General features: G+C 38.5%; 1 protein-coding gene across 3 annotated transcripts in view; it reads right to left on the reverse strand.

Annotated features, from left to right (window-relative positions):
- Positions 1–24,469, reverse strand: part of LOC127572213 (transducin-like enhancer protein 4) — a 111,260-nt gene that overhangs the window by 18,845 nt on the left and 67,946 nt on the right. For 2 of the 3 annotated variants that reach the window (XM_052019154.1, XM_052019152.1), the window contains exons 7-8: positions 18,611–18,791; positions 16,533–16,549 (exon numbers count right to left, since the gene is read on the reverse strand). In XM_052019154.1, coding sequence (XP_051875114.1) covers positions 16,533–16,549; positions 18,611–18,791 — 198 coding nt within the window. Of the gene's footprint in view, positions 1–16,532; positions 16,550–18,610; positions 18,795–24,469 lie in introns of all 3 variants that reach the window. The other variant, XM_052019153.1, reaches the window with a different exon arrangement.

Here is a 24,469-nt window from a genome sequence, read left to right on the forward strand (position 1 = left end):
CCTGCACAAAATCATTCACGCTCTGGAATTCAATCAGAAACCCATCCATGCTTCTTTCAAAATTATGCCTCCATCCTGGCTCAGATATATTATTAAAAAGAAATATATCAAGTGTGCTCATTACATACCAAGCCTAGTACCTCATGTTTGAATTCTGTAGTACTTGCACACCACACATGAAAATTGGTTATTTCTAGAATAGATGGTTCCAGGGTTCAATATTGCCACTCTGGAAATTCAACCCAGCACTCCTAGTCGCAAATCGAATTTGAATAGTAAATACGGAAACCCACATGAATGATACAAAAAATGGAGGGCTATGTGGGAAGGAAGGGTTAGATAGATACAAGAGCAGGATAAAATGTCGGCACAACATCATGGGCCGAAGGGCCTGTCCTGTGCTGTAATGTTCTATGTTCACAACCTATTGCTTAAAATATGATTTTTCGGTGGCTTAGTAGTAAGTGGACCTCAGAACATCTTAACCTAATTTTCTTGGCAATGCTATATAGAAGTGATGTACACGGAATTGCATCATTCCATGCTTCTCTAATGCAAAAAATGTCCAAAATAGTTATGGGCATGCCACACAATAACTTTTCAAACTGCCTCCCTGGAATTAATAAATTTCCACTTAATCAATACACTAGAAACTTAAACTAGGAAAAAAGTTGACTTTTGTGAGTTGCGCATTCATTAACTGCCAAATATGATTTTCCTTTATTTGCTTAAATCTGAGTCAGAACTCTTGTGACATTGTTCCTCAGCTGATTCAGTTCCCCTTATAATGACAAAATTATTTTTTCCTTTGTTCAGACTTCCAGTTGATTAACTCCACACCCATATGTGACCCTGATTAAATTCCAATAGTTCCCCACTAATGAGTTAACACAACCATGTAATGTTTCTTCCCAATACAACATTCCACCTCCCCACTCTCACCCTCTCTTCCTCTATAACCCACCCACTTTTTCAAGCTAACCCATGGCCGCAATCATCTTTCACCCCCTGCTCTTATCCCAAATCAAAATCATACAAAACACACCTTCACTATCTTTAAACATGCATGACAATAAGATGCCTCCAATAAAAATCTCCCAAGTTAACTTAAGGTCATTACTGTTTCCTTAACCTTTTGGTTTGATCCTATTAGCACTATATCACACTGGTTCATGTGCAGTGCTGAATTTCCCAATTATCTAATTATTCAATATATGTTTAGACTGTACTTGTTAAGAACAGTAGAAACCCAATAGCTAGATAGGTCAAAACAGTTTGTATAAACCCTTCTCAACAGGAAATGTTGCATTCTATGCCCACTGCTTCAATAAACATAGAGGATCATTTAGTCATACAGAGTGCTTGTTTAGTGGTTTGCATTCTGTGAACCATGAATTAATAGCTTCCTGAACTTTTCCTGTGGGCTGGATGCCTGCACTGAATAGTGATAGGCAACACAATGGTGGTTTCTTGCTACAAATACAGAGAGCACAAAAACAGGTCAGGGTCATAAGAAAAAAAAGTGGGCTTTAATGGTTAGCATCTGAATAATGAATAATGCATTCATCACTTGAAATTAATTCAAAGTCTATTTTTGTATAAAAAGCTTCCTAATGAAGTTATATTAAAATTGACCAAATAGAATTCACAAGAAAAATAAACTACACAAGCAACTTATGCATTCATACTACAGTCTATTACTAAGTGTGCAAACTGAAGCAACTCACAAGATGAAAAAAAATTGACAGAAAAAAAATCCATTCCAAGATCACAACTCTTATGTGGTGAATGCTTAAGTGACGGTGTTCTCCTTTATGTCCCTGAAGAATATTGCCCACAGCAATTGTGATCTTTGTGCTATGGATTTCACTGAATGTTGTTGGATGTCACTTCTAGAGGGATTGCTGGCATCCAGTAACCATGAAACAATTAAGTAGGCTGGGCAGCCAATCAACACCAGGCGTTCACAGGCAACAAGGGAGGGAAAAGGGATGGGGATGGAAGAAAGGGAAAAAGGGAGAGGAAACACATCCAGCTATTAAAACCAAATATCCTACAAAGATTATCTTTTTTTAGAATTAAAGTAAGGACTATCAAATAAATCTGAGAGCCATAATTTATATTTTGATAATAGCTATATTTGATTACAAATTAGCTCATTTCCTCATAATCCACATGAAATTACTTGGTCATTATACTAAACAGCTAGTATTCCAGGATCACACTACTAAACACACACTGCACACAAACTCAATTTTCATTTTTTTTTGAAGTTTCACATCAACAAAAATTAGCTTTAGTAAGAATTCCTTTTTTCTTTAAAAAGAATGGAATTACACAAGAGAGGTTAAAAAATCTTTTGCCTGGGATAAATTTATGCAATTTTGCAATAGGAGAACAAAAGGAAAACAAAAATTGTTTTTAGCTCTCCTTGTGATTTTAGGCCAAAATTAAATTAAAAACTAAAAGTAAATTTCTATTCATTTCCCTGCATGGTACAAATTAATCTACTGAAGTCCCACTGAGAACAGAGTTAGGCTAACTCCCTCAAACACAGAAGATGCTGCCTGGCTAAATCTCACTTCACTTTTCCATTCTTCCAACCACTTAGGGCAGGGGCCCAAGGGAATCCTGCAGTTTATCCCTCCTCATGCAATGTCACAGGCACAAGTTTGATTAGTCCAATCAGTGCCCAGAGAAGAATAAACTAAAAAGATTAAAACACAGATGTTCATGCATTTCACATGGAGCATGCCCTGTGGCCTGTTACTAGGCAACAAGAGACCACCAATGTGAATTTTATTGTTTTTATAAAATGCAGCACATGGCTGGGAGAAGATATGATAGTGCAGCTTTTGCTGAACTTGTTTGCCCATCAATACCATAATAGCATTTCCTATATACATTCACGTACAAAAAATAGCTGACTAGTAATCAACTTCCAAATAAAAATTACGTTTTAGTTCTCCATTACAATTCTGTTATGGAAAGGAGAATCTCTTAAAATGCAGACTACATTATTTTAATTGCAGTCTGAATAGCAAATACTATTTTCTTTGAATAATGTGTACACACATTGGTTAACCCAGAAGCAAAATAAATTATCCCAGTTCTACTAGTGTTTAGTGCCAAATGGAATATTGTACTGGGAAAGCTGGCTGTAGGACAGAACACAAACACACACATCCTCAACAATATCAATAAACCTTTAATCATCTGGGCAGATATAACAGCTTCACCTTTCCTGCACTTACAACCTCGGCTTTCTCCTCTAATCCATGTAGAATCTGGCAGGCCCAGACCAGTCAGGGGAAACATCACAAATCTCAGAGGACTACAGTAGTTCAAGTGTTGATTTACAGAGGGCAGGCAGAATAGATCAATAGAAGAACAGACTCCATTCAAATTCACAGGAGAAAGAGAACATGCTGAGACAATAATTTCCTGGGAAAGCTAAAACCTAATGAGAATTAATTCTGTCCATTTCATTCAGCCAACCAACCCCTTTGTCGGCAACAGCTTCCTGATAGAAAGGAAACCAAGGCCTCTTAATAGGATTTCCATATGATTTCCAACACCTGCTAAAAAGTTATTTGTTTATATTCAGAGAGCGCTACTTGATTCAGACATCTGCTTGTCGTGCAGATATATCTTAGGAAGCAATCTAGAAAGCAGTTTTGTTGCCATGGTAACATGGATTTTCATTCTGCCCTTTAATGCACACTAAAGTACAACATTTCCACCCTTAGATTGACGAGGAAAAATATATTATCTGCAGGATTGTTGATCAGTTTTCACTCCAAGATTTAACGTACAGAATGAAACACTGCTTAATTGTCAATGCTGTGTCAAGTGACATTATTAAATTAGACAAACGCATCTCTGTAGTCTGTGGCATGACAGAAGTCACTAATATATTCACTTATTCTACCGACAACCAGTTACAAGACATTCAGTTGTTCCAAACAATTGAAGCACCCACACAGGCTTAGTAGAATGTGTACTGCTAAAACTTAAATGGCATTAGAAAACAGTTTAAAACAAAGACTAAATATTAGTCACGATTTAATAGATCTGCATTACATAAATGAACTAAAGTCTCAATAATAATTGGCCAAAGGGCCATCAACAAAACAAAAATTTTTTTTCCACCAATGCCAATCTGGTTACTTCATTAAGAGTAGCGTAGCATAGCGGTTAGCGTAACGCTATTACAGCGCCAGCGATCGGGGTTCGATTCCCGTCGCTGTCTGTAAGGAGTTTGTACATTCTCCCGTGTCTGCGTGGGTTTTCTCTGGGTGCTCCGGTTTCCTCCCACATTGAAAGACGTACGGGTAGGTTAATTTGGGTTTAAAAAAAATGGACTAATATTTAGTCTTTGTTTTAAACTGTTTTCTAATGCCATTTAAGTTTTAGCAGACTCGTTGGGCTGGAAGGGCCTGTTACCACGCTGTAAATAAAATTTAAAATAATTTTAAAAAAAAATTTATATCAGTGATTAAGTAACAAAAAGGCCACAAACAACACAAATCAAAGGCTGTAACATACGCAAAATGGATGAACAGCATCCTACTGTTACTATTGCTCAATGGATGTCAAATGCCAGTGTCTAACATTTATAATCAACCAAATAGCCAACATTCACAAAATTTCGGATTATAATCTTATAAGGTTTGTGCTCTAGAAGAGACCCTTTCTGATCTAGGGAAAAGGAAGCTATTTAAAAAAAGATGAAGACAGTTTCTTATGTTGTGGATACTGAAAATGATGTGAACAATTAATTTCAAGCTTCTGACATATCTTTGCAAGTATCAACAACCAAAATGGCACTTTAATCCAACAGTTTCATACAATCTTAATGCTCTGATCATCTCAGCCCCCATCACAATCCATTTCATTCCTCTGAGGTTGTGGTAAATGGTAACCCCTGTAAGTGTAACTCCCGACAGTATTTCATTCAAAACACCATGAGAGTAGTAACATAAGATAGCAACAGAACTTTTGAGTGCATTATTGCCATCATTACAACTAAAACTAGGCTATTGTTGTAACTGTTCAACTCTATCCTTTACACGATGAACATACCACACTGAAACAGGAAAACTGAGGATTAGAGTCAAATAGAAATTTTTACAGTACCTTGTCTTCAACAATTATTTGAGAAAAGCATAAATTAGAGAAACAATATTGGGAAGGCATTGAGAACCTCACTTCCATTCATTAACAACGCACAGAATCCCAGCATAAAAAGCAGAAGTGGTCCAACTCTCAAACTATCCACCCAGTCAGACCAAATTGTTCCTACCCCTGCTCCCCCCAACCCCCACCTCACCATGGCAAAGTCTGCAGGTCCACATTGGCCTTACCAGTTCCTAACAAATGGATTCGGAATTCCACAAAACTACAGCAGGAACAGGTCATCCTCAACGATGAGGGACCACCTAAGATTAAGTTTTTGAAGCATACATGCTTAAAATTGGGGCTGCTCTGCAAAAGGTAAAGGCAGACTTTATAGAATTGAATAGCAATATTTTTAATTCCAGAGTACAAACAGTGATAAAGTAACACCAACATGTGCCTTCGTCATAGAGCAAGATGCTTTGTGTAGGTGCATTACAACACGTAAATCACTACAAAAAAAATAGAATAGCCATGATCCCTCATCATTCAGCCTTGTGCAAGAATTGAATGCAATTACATGAAGTGTCGAATCAAGAGTCACCCACTACAATCCTATCTGAAAGCTGCAAATAAAACAGGGCCTATAAAATAAGGGCTTGTATTAAAAAATTGTCCCGGCTTGTGTTACAAAAAAAAAGTTGATTAATTTTATTTAGAACAAAAACTGATCAGTACTACACAAAAATATACTTGTTCATAATATATCCTACACTAATTGTTACCAACATATCCTTTACACATTAATGACTTTCAAAAGAGCTATAAAAATTTCAGGCATCATTAATTTAGATTTGCACTGGAATTTTCTTTGACAGCCAGCCAAAAATTGCTTATTATTTAGAACACTAGTAATGCCTGTTTGCACATTAGTAGAGGAGAAAAGGGGAAAAAATGCAAAAGGCAATTTATGTCATGCTCATTACCTGTTAAAGAGCATTATCTTGCATGAATAAATTATATTATACAAGGACACAGTGTACAGCTGTTGGGAATTGTCACATTCTGGTTGTTAGACATCAGTATTAGTCACATGATGCAAAAATCATAAAAAAGCCTCTCCTTCACAGAATCACTTAAGAAATGATCAATCAATAAAACAAGAGACTAACTACTACTTTGTGCATTGCTGAAAACATTTAAGGAAATTAGCAAGCTATTGTATCTTGAAATGCTGGCAGCAAGCTTTTCATCCTAAAATAAATCATTCTGAGTCTTTAAACTTCTGGTACTAAAAATATTTTCTTTTCAGCCATAACACAATTTTGTCTTCTATCACAGCAAAGATTATCCCAGTTTGTTCCCCACCCACTGTCACCCTTTTGTTAACTAGAAAATGCTCAAATTGTTTAACCATTTGACTTATTTCCTTAAACAGTACGTTTTGGCATTTGTAACATGGTCCTCCATGCAAAAATACATCATGTTTGAATAAAGCCACTGAATAGAGCCTGCAACACACAACCAACATCAGTGCTTGAATGGCTGCACGTGATTAGCTGTGTATACCTCAATCATATCTGGTGAAGACCTGCTCCAAGTTAATTAAAGGGTCCTTCCATAGCTCAGCCACTGTCAAGAAGTCTGGCAGTGAGACGATGCTCCTAACTTTCAGGAATGACTGTGATATTGTCCATCTCCCAGCTGTAGGTGGAGGGCCCTGATGACAAGGCTGCTTGCCCTGGATGCTCCCTTCTGAAGGTCCATCATCTCATTGTCTGTTGGTCAGTCTATACAAGGTACCGCCATCCAAACTGACTCCATCACTTAAGTCAGTAGGCAAGAGGGAGTCACAAGACAAATTTTGCACTTCTTGCACAATATCTGGCCCAACAAAGGACTTCATGGATAACAGGTCTAGAAACTACAATTCTAACACAATGCACCACACCATGCTCATTGAAATATCACTCTCACACAGTCTTGTATAAAAGCGATGCAGTACTCTTTAACACAAGCAATGTACAGAGCAATTTCTAGGCCTCGTTGTATTAAGTTTATCTAGACCTAGTGCATCAGTGCTTTTAAGTTAGTTAAAATCACAAAGGGCTATGGTCATTATATTATCAATGTCTTGAACCTGAAGAGTCATAAAATATCTGATCATTATCCAGTAGCCCTTTAGAAAGTGTATACATAGGAGATGTCCATCAGAACTGGATTGTGCTGGTTAGAACAATCTCAATGGTCCACTGACAAACTCCTCATTAGTGCGATGGTTGAGGTATCTGCCAGTCAAGCAAGAGACAGGGGTTCTATTTCTTGACAGAAAGGACTAATATGTTCAATCTCTGAAAATAAGAATGGACTGTCAGAAAGTTGCCCACTCATAGCACCACTCTCACAGAACTCTGGTGGGTGGGGAAAAAATTGAGGGTTCAGGATAGAAGTTGAAGTAAGGAGGAAAATGTAGCAAAAAAAATTTAAGCAGTAACTTATTGATTTTTTTTTTAAAAACTCTTCAATTTACAAGCTAGAACATGGTCAAAAGCTACATTTACACAAATTGCTAATTAAAAAGGTATATTAGTTTAAAACTAGATGTCATTTCTTTTTTGTCCAGCAGTCTAACTGCTTCCATTAAAATCACTAATGAGATTACTTGAAAAGTCATTTACTTGTGATGCAAGCATGTAAGGAATTTTGCTCTATTGCAAAGAATTTAAAGAAAATACAAGCACTGAAGAAGATTTGACATTAAAAATGTGATCAAAATACTATGTGAAAAAAATATGCATCAAATAGATTTGTCTATCAGAAAAGCTCAATTTTCAAAAAGAACACATTTTCTGCTATAGTATATTTCAGTACTTCAGTTATGCTAAGGCACTATTTTCAAAACTTGCATTTTAGACCATAAGACATAGGAACAGAATTAGGCCATTCAGCCCTTAGAGTCTGCTCTGCCATTCGATCATGGCTGATTTATTTTTCCCTCTCAACCTCATTCTCCTGCCTTCTCCCCGTAACCTTTGACACCCATACTAATCAAGAGCCCATCGACCTCTGCTTTAAATATACCCAATGACTTGGCCTCTACAGCCATCTGTGGTAATGTATTCCACAGATATTGTCACGAACCAGCAACAAAAGAAACACACTGAGCATGATTCAGTGTTAAAAACTATTTTATTAATCACTACTTATGATAATACGTAAAATAAAAGTAAAAATGTTAGTATGTTAGAATTCAAAAATGTTAAACCTCGAACGTTAACCCCAAAACTAAACTCTTCGTGTGCGTGTGTGACAAAGTCCAAAACTCCCAGTTCCTGAATGGTTCTTAAAGTTCAGTTCCGCAAGCCATAAGGTGAAACATGAGCAAGGGCTTCTTCAACAACCACCGTTGTCTGAAGATAAGATGTAGATGTAGAAAAACATAGAGAGAGAGTACATACGAAATCCAAATGTTCCACGATGGAACCCAAACGACACTTCAGTGTTTACTCGGTAGTGACTTCCTCACCCCGAAAAGCATCCGAACCGTGGTCGTCCACACACAAATACCTGTTTCCTTCTACAGGTCAGCAACAAAGTGAACTCCACCGGATTACTTCCAACTTCCATACATGGATTTCAGTGGCAAACACAGTTATTGTTTCTCATCCATCGATAGAGAAAACAAGCAGGCTGGTGTCTCTCTCCCTTCTCTCTCTCTCTTTTTTCTTCTGACTTCTTCAACCACGTCATTACGTCCTTTATCTTCTATTGACGTAAGCACGCCCCACACACACATACACACACACTCTCTATCTTAAAGGGACTTTCACTGAGTCCATAACACCTCCCACCTAAAAAAAAAATTTCCCAAGAAAATTTTAACCGCGCATAGAGTTAGTAATGTTAATAATTATCATGCTACACAACTACAGACTATCAGATTAGTACAGATACATGTTTCCCATTTAACATCGGGAAAGACAATCAGCAATCACATTATCTTTGCCTTTAATGTGAGTTATCATGAGATCAAACTCTTGCAAAATTAAACTCCAGTTTAACAGCCTTCTGTTTTTGTTTTTGACTCGGCTCAGAAACACCAATGGGTTATGATCTGTATACACAGTCAATGGTTTCTGAGCGGTGCAAACATATACACTGAAATGTTGCAAGGCTAAAACAAGCGACAGTAATTCTTTCTCTATGGTGGAATAATTCTTTTGATGCTCATTAAATTTCTTTGAAAAGTAAGCTACAGGATGGTCAATATCATCAAGGTCACCCTTCTGCAACAACACAGCTCCTGCAGCTTCATCACTGGCATCTACTGCTAATGAAAATGGCTTTTCAAAGTCAGGTGTTCTGAGCACAGGATCGTAGCATAAAATGGCTTTCAGCTTCTCAAATGCTTCTTGACAAGAATCTGTCCAAACAAACTTTACTCCCTTCTTCAGAAGATTAGTTAGGGGAAGAGCAATATCAGCAAAATTTTTACAAAATTTTCGATAATATCCAACCATTCCCAAAAATCTTCTAACAGTCCTCGTACCTGTGGGAATAGGGAACTCAGATATTGCTTGAACTTTTGCCTGAACAGGAGCTTGCTTGCCTTGACCTACAACATAACCAAGATACGTCACAGTGGCATGGCCAAATTCACTTTTAGCCAAGTTAACTGTAAGGTTAGCCTTGGAAAGTCTTTCAAACAACCTTTCTAACGCAGAGATGTGATCTTCCCAAGTATCATTCCCAGTCACTAAGTCGTCAATGTAGGCATCTGTATGTTTTAACCCATGAATCACTGAATTAATCATTCTTTGAAATGTTGCCGGAGCATTTTTCATTCCAAATGGCAAAACATTGTATTCATACAATCCAGAAGGGGTTACAAAGGCTGAAATTTCCCTTCCTCTATCTGTTAATGGAACACACCAGTACCCTTTTAATAGGTCAATCTTTGTAAGAAATTTTGCCTTTCCCACTCTGTCTATGCAATCATCCACCCTAGGAATAGGGTAAGCATCTGACTTTGTTACAGCATTCACTTTCCTGTAATCTGTGCAAAATCTAACAGTTCCATCAGGTTTAGGTACAATAACACAGGGCGAACTCCAATTTGAAGTAGAATGTCTAATAATATCATTTTCCAACATGTACTTTAGTTCCTGATCAACAAGTTTACTTTTTTCCACATTCATTCGATATGGGTGTTGTTTGATTGGTTTTGCATCCCCAACATCAACATCATGGGTAATTATCGATGTTCTGTTTGGAACATCTGGGAACAGATTTTTAAATTTTAAAATTAATTCTCTCATCTGTTGTTTTTGTGAAACTTGTAAATGGTCCAACTTCGTTTCAAGGTTCTCCATGATATTTTGGTTTTTCAGTTTCGATGGAACAATATTTGGTCTAAATTGGCCTTCCTCAACATCAACATCAGGCATTCTAGAAACAACCTTTTCACCATCCACCAAGGCCACAACTGAATCCTTCTCATAATAAGGTTTTAGCATGTTTACATGACAGAGTTGTGTTTTCTTGCGTCTATCTGGTGTTTTGATTATATATGTTAGATCAGTCACTCGAGATTCAATAACATAGGGTCCAGAAAAACGAGCTTGCAAGGGATTATTTTGGCTAGGGAAAAATACCAACACCTTTTGCCCCACTGCGAATGTCCTAGGCCGAGCACGTCTATCAAAATATGTCTTCATTCTTATCTGGCTTGTTTTCAGATTCTCTCTCGCTAGCTGGCAGACTCTCTCCAACCGAGTTTTAAATTTTTGGACATAGTCCAACAGACTCAAATGAACTTCCTCATTAACCCATTGCTCTCTTAACAACTCCAAAGGTCCTCTCACCCTATGTCCAAACACAAGCTCAAACGGACTAAATCCGATTGACTCCTGGATCGATTCTCTAACGGCAAACAAAAGTAAATGGATACCTTCGTCCCAATCCTTGGTGTTTTCAAAGCAATAAGTCTTCAGCATATTTTTGAGAGTAGAATGAAATCTCTCCAGAGCTCCTTGAGATTCTGGGTGATATGCAGATGATACAATCTGCTTTGCTCCCAGCTCATAGACTATTTGTTGAAAAATTTTTGACATAAAATTACTACCTTGATCAGATTGGATTTCTTTTGGCAAACCAAACAAGGTAAAAAATTTTACAAGAGCCTTTGACACCGTCTTGGCCTTAATATTTCTAAGGGGTATTGCCTCTGGAAATCTAGAAGTGGCACACATGATGGTTAACAAATACTGATTTCCAGTCTTAGACTTTGGTAATGGACCAACACAGTCCACAATCACCTTCGAAAAGGGTTCATCAAAAGCAGGAATTGGTTTCAAAGGAGCCACAGGGGGTTTTTGATTTGGTTTACCTACCATCTGACATGTGTGGCAGGTTCGACAAAACATCACCACATCTTTTCTCAAACCAGGCCAATAGAATTGTTTCAAGATCTTCCCTACAGTTTTATTCACACCAAAATGACCACCCAAAGGCATACTATGGGCCAGGTTTAAAATCTCATCCCTATAAACTTTTGGAACAACAACCTGATGAATAACTTCCCAATCCTCATTAACAGGAACATGAGGAGGTCTCCATTTCCTCATTAACACTCCATTTTTGACATAGTATCCAGTTGGCACCTTTTCAATCTCCTCACATGAGAGTGCTTTTTCTTTCAATTCTGTCAATTCAGGGTCCTTTGTCTGTTCCACCATAAAATCCTTCCTCGACAAAGACAAATCTTTAAATTCAGGCTCACTGTAAGGATGTTGATCCTCCAGTGAAGACAGAAAAGTCTCAGATAAGGCATCAAAATTTTCTTCCTGTTTAGGACTGTCACAAGGAACTACATCAGACTGCACCGGACTGTCTGTCTTGGCTAATTCTTTAGCTCTAGCTCGAGTCACCGCACATGATGGGTAAACATCTGGATCATCCTCAGACTCATCAATCCTTGGTTTGGTTGTTAACCGTACCACAGGATCACTTTCTCCATTTGCAAGGTCATTTCCCAATAACAAAGAAACTCCTTCCACTGGCAAACTAGGTCTTATCCCTATCTCGACTGGTCCTTCTACGAACTTTGACTTTAAAATCACCCTGTGAAAAGGGACAGACATGGTCTCACCTGTAACGCCTCGTACTAGATTTACTTCACCAGTGTCACTTTCTTCACCAAAATTTAAAACACTGTCCAGCAAGAGAGATTGACTAGCCCCAGTATCTCTAAGAATTTTCACTGGCACCTGGGGTGACTCATCATTCAGTGAAACAAAACCCTCTGATACATACGAACGGAATTCCTTTCTCACCTCCTCCAACTTTTCCGCTTTTCCCTCTTGCAAGGACTGATCTTTAACAGCATCTCCTAAACCTTTTTGATTTTTAATTGCCTGAAAGCAAGCATTGGGCCCAGCTTCCTTCTTTTTCTTCAAAAGGGCACAATTAGATATCACGTGGCCAGGTTTCCTACAGTAATAACAAGTACGCTCAACAGATTTCTCCAGCCCTGGCTTCTTTTCATCTTTTCCTTTTTGATTACCTCCCAATTTAATCTCTGGTTTACCTGGATTGTCTTTGTAACTCTTTTGAAAGGTTTTAGGTTGTCCCCATTTGGATTTATGGGTTAAAGCATAATCATCTGCCAACCTAGCAGTTTCTTGTAAAGTTTCCACTGCCTTTTCATTTAAATATGTTGTTAATTCAGCTGGAACACATCTTTTAAAGTCTTCCACCAGTATCAATTCTGTCAATTTATCGTAATCCCCATCTACATTTTTAGCCAGGCACCATCGTTCAAAACATATTCTCTTTCCATTGGCAAATTCCATATAAGTCTGATCTGCAGATTTCCTCAAGTCTCTGAATTTTTGTCTATAAGCCTCAGGGACCAATTCATAGGCCTTCAATATAGCTTGTTTTACCTTGGTATAATCAGCTGCATCCTCAACAGACAAAGCAGAATAAGCTTTTTGAGCTTTACCTTTAATCACACTCTGTACCATAAGAGCCCATCCTTTCCTTGGCCAGTTTGAACTCACAGCAACCTTTTCAAAATGTTGGAAATACTGATCAACCTGATCTTCTTCAAACGGAGGGACTAATCGAACCTCCCTGCTGGCTGAAAAACCATCATCAGAATCAGATTCCGAACTCCTACGCTTCATTTGTAACTCATGCTGCCTCTTTTTCTCCTCGTTATCCAGCTCCATCTGCTTCATTGCTAGATCAGCCTCTATCTTCATCTGAGTTAGCTTTTGTTCGGCCTCTATCTTTAACTGGGTTTGCTCTCGTTCAGCCTCTAATTTCTTTTGCTCTCGTTCAGCCTCTATCTTTAACTGGGTTTGTTCTCGTTCAGCCTCTATCTTTGCCAGCTGCACCTGTGCCTCAGAAATTGCTATTTCACTGCCAGGAAACTGTTTTAACACTTCCTTCTCAAACACTTTCTTTTCCACATAATGGCCAGCTATCAGTCTCTGAATATCTGCCTTTCTCATAGACTGCTTTACTTCTGTAAGGTTTAGCCTGGTAGCAATCTTTATCAAATCATCCTTTTTCGCCACCTCCAATCCCTTTTGGGTTGGTGACTCCACAAATGCCTTAATATCCATTGCTGCTGGTTTCCACACACACAAGCCAATTAAAAAGAATTTATCAGACCTCCCTCAAAAATCTTTGGATTGAATCCCGAACAAATCTCGTCAATCTGGGGTACAATCCCAGACGACACTCGTTAACCTTGGGAACTATCCCGGACGAGCCCCCAATTTTTTCACGAACCAGCAACAAAAGAAACACACTGAGCATGATTCAGTGTTAAAAACTATTTTATTAATCACTACTTATGATAATACGTAAAATAAAAGTAAAAATGTTAGTATGTTAGAATTCAAGAATGTTAAACCTCGAACGTTAACCCCAAACTAAACTCGTCGTGTGTGTGTGTGACAAAGTCCAAAACTCCCAGTTCCTGAATGGTTCTTAAAGTTCAGTTCCGCAAGCCATAAGGTGAAACATGAGCAAGGGCTTCTTCAACAACCACCGTTGTCTGAAGATAAGATGTAGATGTAGAAAAACATAGAGAGAGTACATACGAAATCCAAATGTTCCACGATGGAACCCAAACGACACTTCAGTGTTTACTCGGTAGTGACTTCCTCACCCCGAAAAGCATCCGAACCGTGGTCGTCCACACACAAATACCTGTTTCCTTCTACAGGTCAGCAACAAAGTGAACTCCACCGGATTACTTCCAACTTCCATACATGGATTTCAGTGGCAAACACAGTTATTGTTTCTCATCCATCGATAGAGAAAACAAGCAGGCTGGTGTCTCTCTCCCTTCTCTCTCTCTCTTTTTTCTTCTGACTTCTTCAACCACGTCATTACGTCCTTTATCTTCTATTGACGTAAGCACGCCCCACACACACATACACACACACTCTCTATCTTAAAGGGACTTTCACTGAGTCCATAATATCATATACATGGATTAATCATATATAAACACTGGCCATCTTGGTTCTTACAAAATCAAGTCTGAAACATCTAGGCCTAGGCAAATGAGAAGTATGCTCACCAAGGCATCAGAAGTCGACACAGGTTCTAATTCCACCAAATGTCTACTTTCTTTTTAACCACAATGAGAAATTCTACCAGCAGAAGGCAAGAACATTTCTTGCATACGTACATCACTAATTTCTTGATGAGATGGGACCTGTAGGATGGCTTGACCCACCAGTTATTTTTCCACTTTTTGCATTGGATACATTGCACTGATAGCACACCCACATGAAGCAAGTGCACTTGTAACCCAGGTAGAAGTAGGTCAAACAATGCCAGAAGTATTAAAGTTCAAAACTTGCACATGTAAAACAACAAATTAATCAGCTACAATCACCTACTTCCATCTGAAGCAGCCAGCTATCACCTTGAAATTAATGGTCTCACAAGGAATTGCTCACTTTCTACCAAAGACCTAGTCACCTGGATGTAGGACCAGAGTAAGCAAGGGTGAATAAATTTCTGCATTTACCACAGAAGATACTTCAAACGTGACTGGAAGAACATACATGGCATATTTTGGCTGCAATGTTAAACAGAGGCCTGCCTGCCAAGGTGAATTTAAAACAAGAACATGCCTTAAAGCTGGGCATGGAGTTCTCCAAAGCATTCCAAATATTTTCACTTCATGTAATAGCTACAAAATGTAGATTAATTGGTCATTTACCACAGCTGCTGTTCATGAAACATTTCTTTATACAAACTGACTTTTACATTTGCTTACATAATAGTAGTTCCTTCATCTCAAAAAATAATTCACATAAGTGGTTCTAAACTGAAGATAGAAGTTCTAAGCCTTTCTGAAGATAGTGTAAAAGGTGCTCTGTAAATGAAAGTTCTTATTTCTTTAGCAAATATGGAACATTCAAATGTCAAATCTCATGCTTAATTACTTTTGGTCAAATACCCAAATGAGGATGGCATAGTGCTGCAGCTAGTAGAGTTGCTGCCTTACAGCACCAGAAACTCAGGCTCAATCCTGACCTTGGGTGCTGTCTGGGTGGAGTTTACATGTTTTTCACTGTGATCACATAGATTTCCTCCAGGTGCTTCAGTTTCCTCCCACATCCCACACAATCTAGGCTTCCTCCCACACAAGACATGTGTTGGCAGTTTAATTGGCCACTGTAAATTGGCCCTGGTGTTGTAGGTGAATGGTAAGATACAAGGAAAGTTGATGAGAGTGTGTGGAGAATTAGAAACAAAAACAAAAAAAAGAAATCAGACTCATGTGGAATTAGTGCAATTAGGAGGTTGATGGTCAGTATGGATTCAGTGTTTCAGTGCTGTATTTCTCTTTGACTCTTTTAGAAAAAAGTAATTGTGCTTGAAATGCAGTGACTTCATGAAAAGTTTTTGCTGGTTAACCCACACAATGAGATACATAGTATTATGTTAGAAGCAGCTGCTGTGCATTGTCCCCACCACTGATAAAAACAATATAACAAAGCACAAGTATGCATTTTCGAGACTGACAGGTTTTCCCAATTTCCAAGGTCAATCAAAAAAACTGCAAGCATATGTACTTATTTCTCATTAACCCACCAACATGGACTAGCAGTATGCTGCTAGACTAAAAATAAAAAAGGCTGGTGTTCCAAGATAATGGGCTTCCCATTGATTTCCCATTGGAGCCCCAGCTCTAAAATGAAAGCATGTTTAGACACATCTAAAGTTATCATTGGTAATGTGACATCCAAAGCATTCTTGTACCATAGCAATATCAGAAGATATATGGGACTATAAATAAAAATCAAAAGGGCAAAAACAAGAAGTTGTCAAAAGATCCAATTTGTATCCCCTTGTAAAAAAAAATTGTTGAAACCTACCTTTACTGAGTCTCTGTCTGTTCTCATGGGAAGCCACATCATTAAATAAATGAACGAGGTTGCAATCAAGAATAGAGCAGGAAAAATGGGAAATGGGGAATGGGGTGGGAGGGAAAAACAAGCACCTGTTATCATGATTGTCAGGTTATCCAATCACCAGATGTGTTGTTTCCTGGTAAAGTACATTTTCACATCCTTTATTAACACACTTACAGATGGGACTCAAGTTTTAAATTCGCATCAGGTGACATCAGCAGTCTGTCCCACCCTACCTCCCAAGCCGAACGCCAAGATATTACTTTTCATTAGCAAAAAACAAAGTATAAATAATTCAGTATTATAACAATTATTGTGACATGGCAGATAGGACTATTTTGGTAGGGTCAAGGGTACTTGTATTTTTGCACAATTGCGTATTCTCCAGCAGTGTTGTTTCTTTGCTTAACAAGAACTCTCGAAACTTAAACAAGGGTAAAAGTTTGTTCTTGATGATTTCATTACATTTGTGAATCTTCAAAGTTGAAGAACAAATTAACTACTTTGTTTATTGATCCATCTGGCTCCTACTTGCAAGTACGAAGTAGGAAATGAATCCACTGGAAAAAAAAGTGGAATTTACCATGTAGTGATATGGTCATTTCCTTATCACTAATCCTCTTAAAGGCGGCAGCTGAATACATTATCGGACTCTACATAGAGAGACTGACTAATCATTTCAATAAACCCCAGAATGATTTGGTCAAAAAATATCTTTATCTTAACAAGTACAAACTACTTTATTTTTTCTTACTTTAGTGATAATTTACCACAGATAAGTTTCCCTACCCATGAATTAATGAAGAAAGCAGGTGGATAGTTTCACAACTTAATGTTGAAAATTATTCAAGCAGTTCTGGAATTTAGCATTTTTCCTGGTTGCAAAATCATCCCTATTTATATTGATGGAGAGGTGCCATAAAGAATGAACATACTGATCTTTAAAAGAACATACAATGACTGTACAAAGGGGCAAGAGTAAGAGATGGAGGAGATGGAGGCAAGTTCACAAGGCACTAATGGTAAGCCTAAGTTCAAGTGTCACTTTAGGGACCTAATTAGCTTCAGCACTGGCAACACTTGCCATCAAAGTCTATAAAACCCTCTTTCAATGAGAAAATTGATCCCTTTAACAGTAATAAGAGATTGTTTACATTTCAGCTTAATTTATAATTATTCACTTCAAAATCAGAAGCAATAATGTGCCGTAATTTGGTAAATTCGGTCAATTGTTGAAAGGGAAATATTTCCTACATCAAAAAGATGTACACATTAAATAACAAGATAAAGGAATCATTCAGTTCGCCATTCTTCATTGCTTCCAAGTGTGTATTAGGAAAAATAATTACACCTTATTTCAGTTATAACACTGCCTCTCAATTTATCCAGGAGGGGTTCCAGATTGTTTAGTGCAAACAGTTTGAGATGTTTTATTCTTGGATAATTCCTCCAAGTGAGTGAATATACATCAATGCTGCTTCTTTGGCATCAAAGAATTTGGACTTAGCAAGCTAAGGCTAGCTATAAAGCACTACCCTGAATGATGCAATGGTTCTCTTGTTGGGAGAACTTGGGAGTACTGATGTTTAAACTGTATTGTGGACAATACAATATCCAGCCTCTCCCACACAAAAAAATGAAAGCATTTTGCATCAATGTTTATTGATCAATGTAATGTTTATTTATGAAGTATCAAATTTAAATGACCTTAAATTTGATGAAAAAATTAAAAATGACTTAAATATACTAACTTTAATATCACAAACTTTACATGAAAAATGGGAAAGTAGGAAGGTAAAGAATCACTGTTACAATTAAAAATTTCAAAACAGATACACGTTAAGAGTATTATCAGGTACAACACCAAGACAATTTGGAGTTGAGATACAGATTAGCATTAATCTAGCTGAACAGTGGAAAAAGACCTGGAAGCTAAGTAGCTTACTCCTGTTACTATGTCACTAAAGAAATAAGATACTAACAACCAGGTTCCCATTTTGAGATTACAGCCTACTTTAACTCCAGTTTCAAACATTGTTTACCTCTTTGATGATCTGTTTCATGGTGCTTTTTCTCATCTTTCATAGCACTTGATAATGCCAGTAGTCCCGCACTGCTTCCAACAGAAGGGATTCCTGGAGGCTGCAGTCCAGATGGGTGCGGAGTGAGGGGTACTGGAAGTGCATGACCGTGGGATAGATGTTGAGCTTGTAGTTGCTGCTGCTGCTGTGGAAAAATTAACTTGTATTAACATACTGTGTGAAAAAATTTAGAAAATGTTCATAAAATCATGAGAACATTTACTGAGAAATATATTTTTGCAAAAAATTGGCAGATTTGCAAAAAAATTGCAAAAAAAACCTGGCAGATGCAGTTCAACCCAGATAAGTGTAAAGTGGTTCATTTTGGTAGGTCAAATATGATGGCAGAGTAGTATTAATGGTAGGACTCTTGGCAGTGTGGAGGATCAGAGGGATCTTGGGGTCCGAGTCCATAGGACGCTCAAAGCGGCTGTGCAGGTTGACTCTGTGGTTAAGAAGGCATATGGTGTATTGTCCTTCATCGGGGAATCGAATTTAGGAGCCATGAGGTATTGTTGCAGCTATATAGGACCCTGGTCAGACCCTACTTGGAGCACTGTGCTTAGTTCTGGCCGCCTCACTACAGGAAGGATGTGGAGGCCATAGAGAGGGTGCAGAGGAGATTTACAAGGATGCTGCCCGAATTGCAGGGCATGCCTTATGAAAGCAGATTGAGGGAACTCGGCCTTTTCTCCTTGGAGCGACGGAGGATGAGGGGGGACCTGATAGAGGTTTATAAGATGATGAGAGGCATTGATAGGGTAGATAGTTGGAGGCTTTTCCCCAGGGCTGAAATGGTTGCCACAAGAGGACATAGGTTTAAAGGTGCTGGGGAGTAGATATAGAGGAGATGTCAGGAGTAAGTTTTTTTTACTCAGAGAGTGGTGAGTGCGTGGAATGGGCTGCTGGAAACGGTGGTGGAAGCAGAAACGATAGGGTCTTTTAAGAAACTTTTGGATAGGTGCACGGAGCTGAGAAACATAGAGGGCTATAGGTAAGCCTAGTAATTTCTGAGGTAGGGACATGTTCGGCACAGCTTTGTGGGCCGAAGGGCCTGAATTGTGCTGTAGGTTTTCTATGTTCTTAAAAAAAAGTAGTTATCTCTTTCACCTTTTTCCCCCCAATCTAATAATTTATTGGAAGAGAAGGCTCTGGTATTCATGATAGGATGAAGGTGAAGGTGGGGGTATGTGGATATCCTACCAAATTTAGGAGTAGGTCCTTATCAAAAGTACTTTCTACCATTTTCCACCCAGCAGTTAGTAAACTATCCTATTAACCAGGCTATCATCAGGTGAGAAAACCAGCAGCATAGTGCTGTAACTGAGGACACTTGGGGATATTTCTCTGCAACCACAAGAAAGGGATACAGAGATTTGGGTTTAAATGGTGTAAAAGGAAAAGAGTAGTATTCATTTGGTTATGGGCAAGAGATAGGCACTTGGTTACCATAGTGATGGGTTAGGGTACAGTGAAGGGGTGGGTGGTGGTGAAGAAAGGTCAATCAAAAAACGAGGAAGTGAGATAGTGAGATACTAAAGACATTAGCAATTGGTTGGTCAAATCAAGAGACTAACTGGGGTGAAACAGACTACAGTTGGATAGATAAGCCACGAGTAACAAAAACTGCGTTGTGGGGTTGATTGTGCATTTCTGCTCCTCCAGCCCACAAGATGTACTATGAAAGGCAATTCCTGAGCTATCAGCTCCATCAGGTTGTGTGTCCTGGGAAACTCAAATATCAACTCTTAAATTTTAATAAGCCTCCCAATTGTACAGTGGGTCTGCTGATTTGATTATGTTAGTGACTTGAGCTATTAAAACACTAGTGAATCAAGGATGTGTTCCATGATTTTAAACTTTGAACAACCTCTCCCAACATTTTTAAGCCAGTTTAATTATCAAGGCCCAAATGTATATGCACAAGTATTTATATGACCATGCTGCATTGCTGTTTATAGCTATTAAAAAGTGTTTCACAATTCATCTGCTGTTTAATAGTTTCTTTTTAAAAAAAGCACAATTGAATCTAAAGAAAACAAATGTTAGCCTTTGTACAGAATTGAAAGCTACATTTGCAACAGTTTAAAAATGCTGTAAAACTTCAGATCTAGACAAGCATGGGCGAGTGCTCTGGATATTCACTTACCCAGCTCAACATTTTCAAATTTTTTCAATCCCAATTTCTAATTGTTTCATGCACAGGTCTTAATCACACAGATTGCTAGTGGAATGGTTTAGATTGTAATTCAGATAACCAGTTTGAATAATATTCCAGCTTAAAAATTGCCAAGAAAACATGATTAAAAATTAACAGATACAAAACAATAAAAAAAATGCAGAAATAATTGTAAAGCATAATGTAGCACATTAACCAAGAATAAGTTTCAACTACTGTGGCACACTGAATAGTCCTTAAATGCCAGAAATTTAAGCTATTCCAAATGAAACAACAGCACATTACTGTAAGAAGCTATATTAAGAATCTTAACTTAAATTAGCCATCTGCCCCTCCACAAATCTGCTGAAAAGAATTGACAATAAAAAAACCATCGCCTCAGCATTAAGTGCTTAGCAAGGGTTAACCTGTGAAAAAAAGTGAATTAAATAACGCAGAAAGGAGCCTGACTGCAGTGACTATTTAAAGCCCTTAGAGTGTCCTTAGCAGTACTTCAACAAATTACTAAAGGAATCTGATGTAGCAGAGATTCAGCTCCTTAGGCTTGCTCAATAATATTGAAGTAATTGTAAACTCTGCGCACGTTTGGTGATGCTCGAATAAAAAGCTAGAGGCCTGCCCTTGTCCTCTTTGCTACCCTGCGAGTTTATGTTGTGACAGGTTTATTTGAGTGGGACTATGATGCATGCACCAGCAGCTTCACTGACAAGAGTTTAAAGTCTGTTTTACCAGTACACTGGCAACACAGAGAAAAGCCCTCAAGAGGCTAGGATTTGAGTGTTTGACCTCAGCTAGAGCTGCATGAAGCTTTGTGCTGTACTAACCATTGCTGGGTAGATGGGTTGCTACTGTTGACAAGTAGAAGGAGCAATAAAAGGAATGCAATTTAGTTGGTGCATTATGGTATATATAATCCACAAAAAAACCTACATATCAAATACATCAGGATTCCCTCAGTTGAATATTAGGATTATAATATTTTTACATTTATTGGATCTAATTAAAAATCAATCTTCAATATTAGTATTACAGTAGCTTTTAATGAGCTGTAACAATTTAATGTAATTGAAAATGCAACTATTTATTTCATTACAGCAAATTGCTGTACTTTGTTAAATAACTAATTACATGAATAAGTTTAAAAGTATTCAAAGCTAAGGGAACATGATTTCATTTGCAGGGAGTCAGAGGAAAAGGAAAATAAACACAAGCAAAAGAGGTAAAATATAGGACAGCAGCAAGTTTTAATGGGAATGCTACATTGTGAATGCTTTACATAAATCTGAGGCACAGCATTAGAGTCATAACAAAGATCAAACTATATATATGTATCTCTCTCTCTGTCTATATATATATATCTATCTATCTAAGTTAACTGACAATGTATTTTTGAGTGAACAAAATAACCGTTTTGGAACAATTCAACCCAGCATCGCAGTCGCAAATCGAATTTGAATAATAAATAAGGAAACCCACATGAATGATATAAAAATGGAGGGCTATGTGGGAGGGAAGGGTTAGATGGATATAAGAACGGGATAAAATGTCAGCACAACATAGTGGGCCAAAGGGCCTGTACTGTGCTGTAATGTTCTATGAACAGCAGAACTCAAGCTTCTTTTTCCAATATGGATCATATCTAAGAGCCACATGCAAATTTTCAGACAAAATATATTAATATGCAGATACTACAAACTGTTATTATGACCATCCCTAAATATCTTGGTTGAGGGTTTTTGCACCAATGAGGCAACACCATTGCAAAGGGACAGCAAACCAAAATGCAAAAATTACATCAAGTCTCCTGTTCTTTACACGCCACAGGTCTATAATGAGCTCCTGTATCATGTGGGCCCCAGATGTACTTTGACATATGTGCCTGGAAATTTATCTCAGGTTGGCAGTGCTAAATGCACTATATTATTGCAACAAAGTTGACCCTGAAATTCAGTTCCATTGACCATAATAAAATAATGATATGTCATAAGAATAAAATAAAAAAAAAATTAGCTCTGCATTTTTTTACTGTGTACCGAGGGGAAAAAGAAATGGTGGGTGATGTGCAACAAATTCAGTTTCAGGCTTCTGGCTTCCCAGAGAAGGGAAGCTGCAAGCCTCAAATTGGTATCCCAACACAATTGATTGGATCCCTTTTCTGACAATGATAACAAGTTGCTTCATTGAAAGGGTCCAAGGGAAAGGAGAATTGGAATTTGGCTGCCTACACAGCCTGCCTTGATTCAGAAATGTGCTCTGGCACCTTCCTGCACTGCAAAAATAAAAAAAAACTTCCAAATGTTTTGAGTTTTTAAAAAAAATACAAACCTTCTCCACCTTTCCTTTTCAGACCAAAGGACCTGGTACAATTAAGTAGGTTTTATGCAAAACAATGTTTTATTTGTGCCTGAACTATGTATCCAAGTCCCGTACTCAGCATGAAGTGGATTAAGATGTTCCCTCCCTGAATATGACAACTCAGCATCCCATTCCCCCACCTTAACCATTTTTGAATATTTGGCTACATGTTTGTAGCAAAACAGATAGCCATGAGCTGAATTTTTCCAGTTATTTGATTTTCCCCATAGACATTTCAGTATGGGCTCACAAGTGCAACAGAAATGATGGCCAATGGATAATTTAAATTTTGACCAGGGAATAGATAGACAAAACACTGCTTATTTATTCACATCAAACACTTTAAACAAATCTTCCACTTCAACACATGATCCTCTGCCACTTCCACCATCTCTAACAGGACCCCGACACCAAACATATCTTCCCCTCCCCACCCCTTTCTGCCTTCCACAGGAACCGCTCTCTCCATGACTCCCCAGTTCACTCCTCCCCTGCCCACCCATCCGCATTCTGGGAACTTTCCACTGCCCCCACCATAGATGCAACACCTGCCTCTACACCGCCTCTATCTAGGGACCCAAACAGTCCTTCCAGGTGAGAGAGATTCACCTGCACCTCCCTTAATATTATCTACTGCATTTGGTGCTCCAAGTGTGGCCTCCTCCACATTGATGAGATGAAACACGGACTAGGTGACCGTTTCGCAGAACGACTGCGCTCTGACCGTAACCACGACCTGCATCTCCCCATTGCCAGTTACTTCAACTCCCCCCTCCCACACTATCACAGATATGACAGTCCTCTGCCTCCTCCACTGCCAGGAGAATTCCAAGCGCAAACTGGAGGAACAGCACCTCATTTTCCCTCTTGGAACCTTGCAGCCTAACGACATGAATATTGAATTCTCCCACTTTAGGTAATCCCCACCACCCTTCCCCACAACATGCCCCCCCTTAACTTTGCTTCTTCCCTTTCCTAGCCTCTTTCTACATTTTCCTCTCTCTCCTTACCTTTGACCCATCCCCCGGTGGATCTGCTCTCCCCTCCTCCCCCGCACCTGCCTATCACCATCTCTTACCTGCATCTACCTATCACCACCCTGTGCCCACCCCACCTCCCCTCTTTCATCCACCTATCACTGCTCTGCTTTTCCCTCTTATATAATGGGCTTCCCCTTTTCCTATCTTCAGTCCTGAAGAAGGGTCCTGACCCGAAACATTGACCACCTGCTTTTCTCCATCGATTCTGCCTGGCCTGAGTTCCTCCAGCATCATGTTTTTCATCTG

The sequence above is a fragment of the Pristis pectinata genome, chromosome 7 (assembly GCF_009764475.1).
Source record: "Pristis pectinata isolate sPriPec2 chromosome 7, sPriPec2.1.pri, whole genome shotgun sequence".
Lineage (NCBI taxonomy): Eukaryota > Metazoa > Chordata > Chondrichthyes > Rhinopristiformes > Pristidae > Pristis > Pristis pectinata.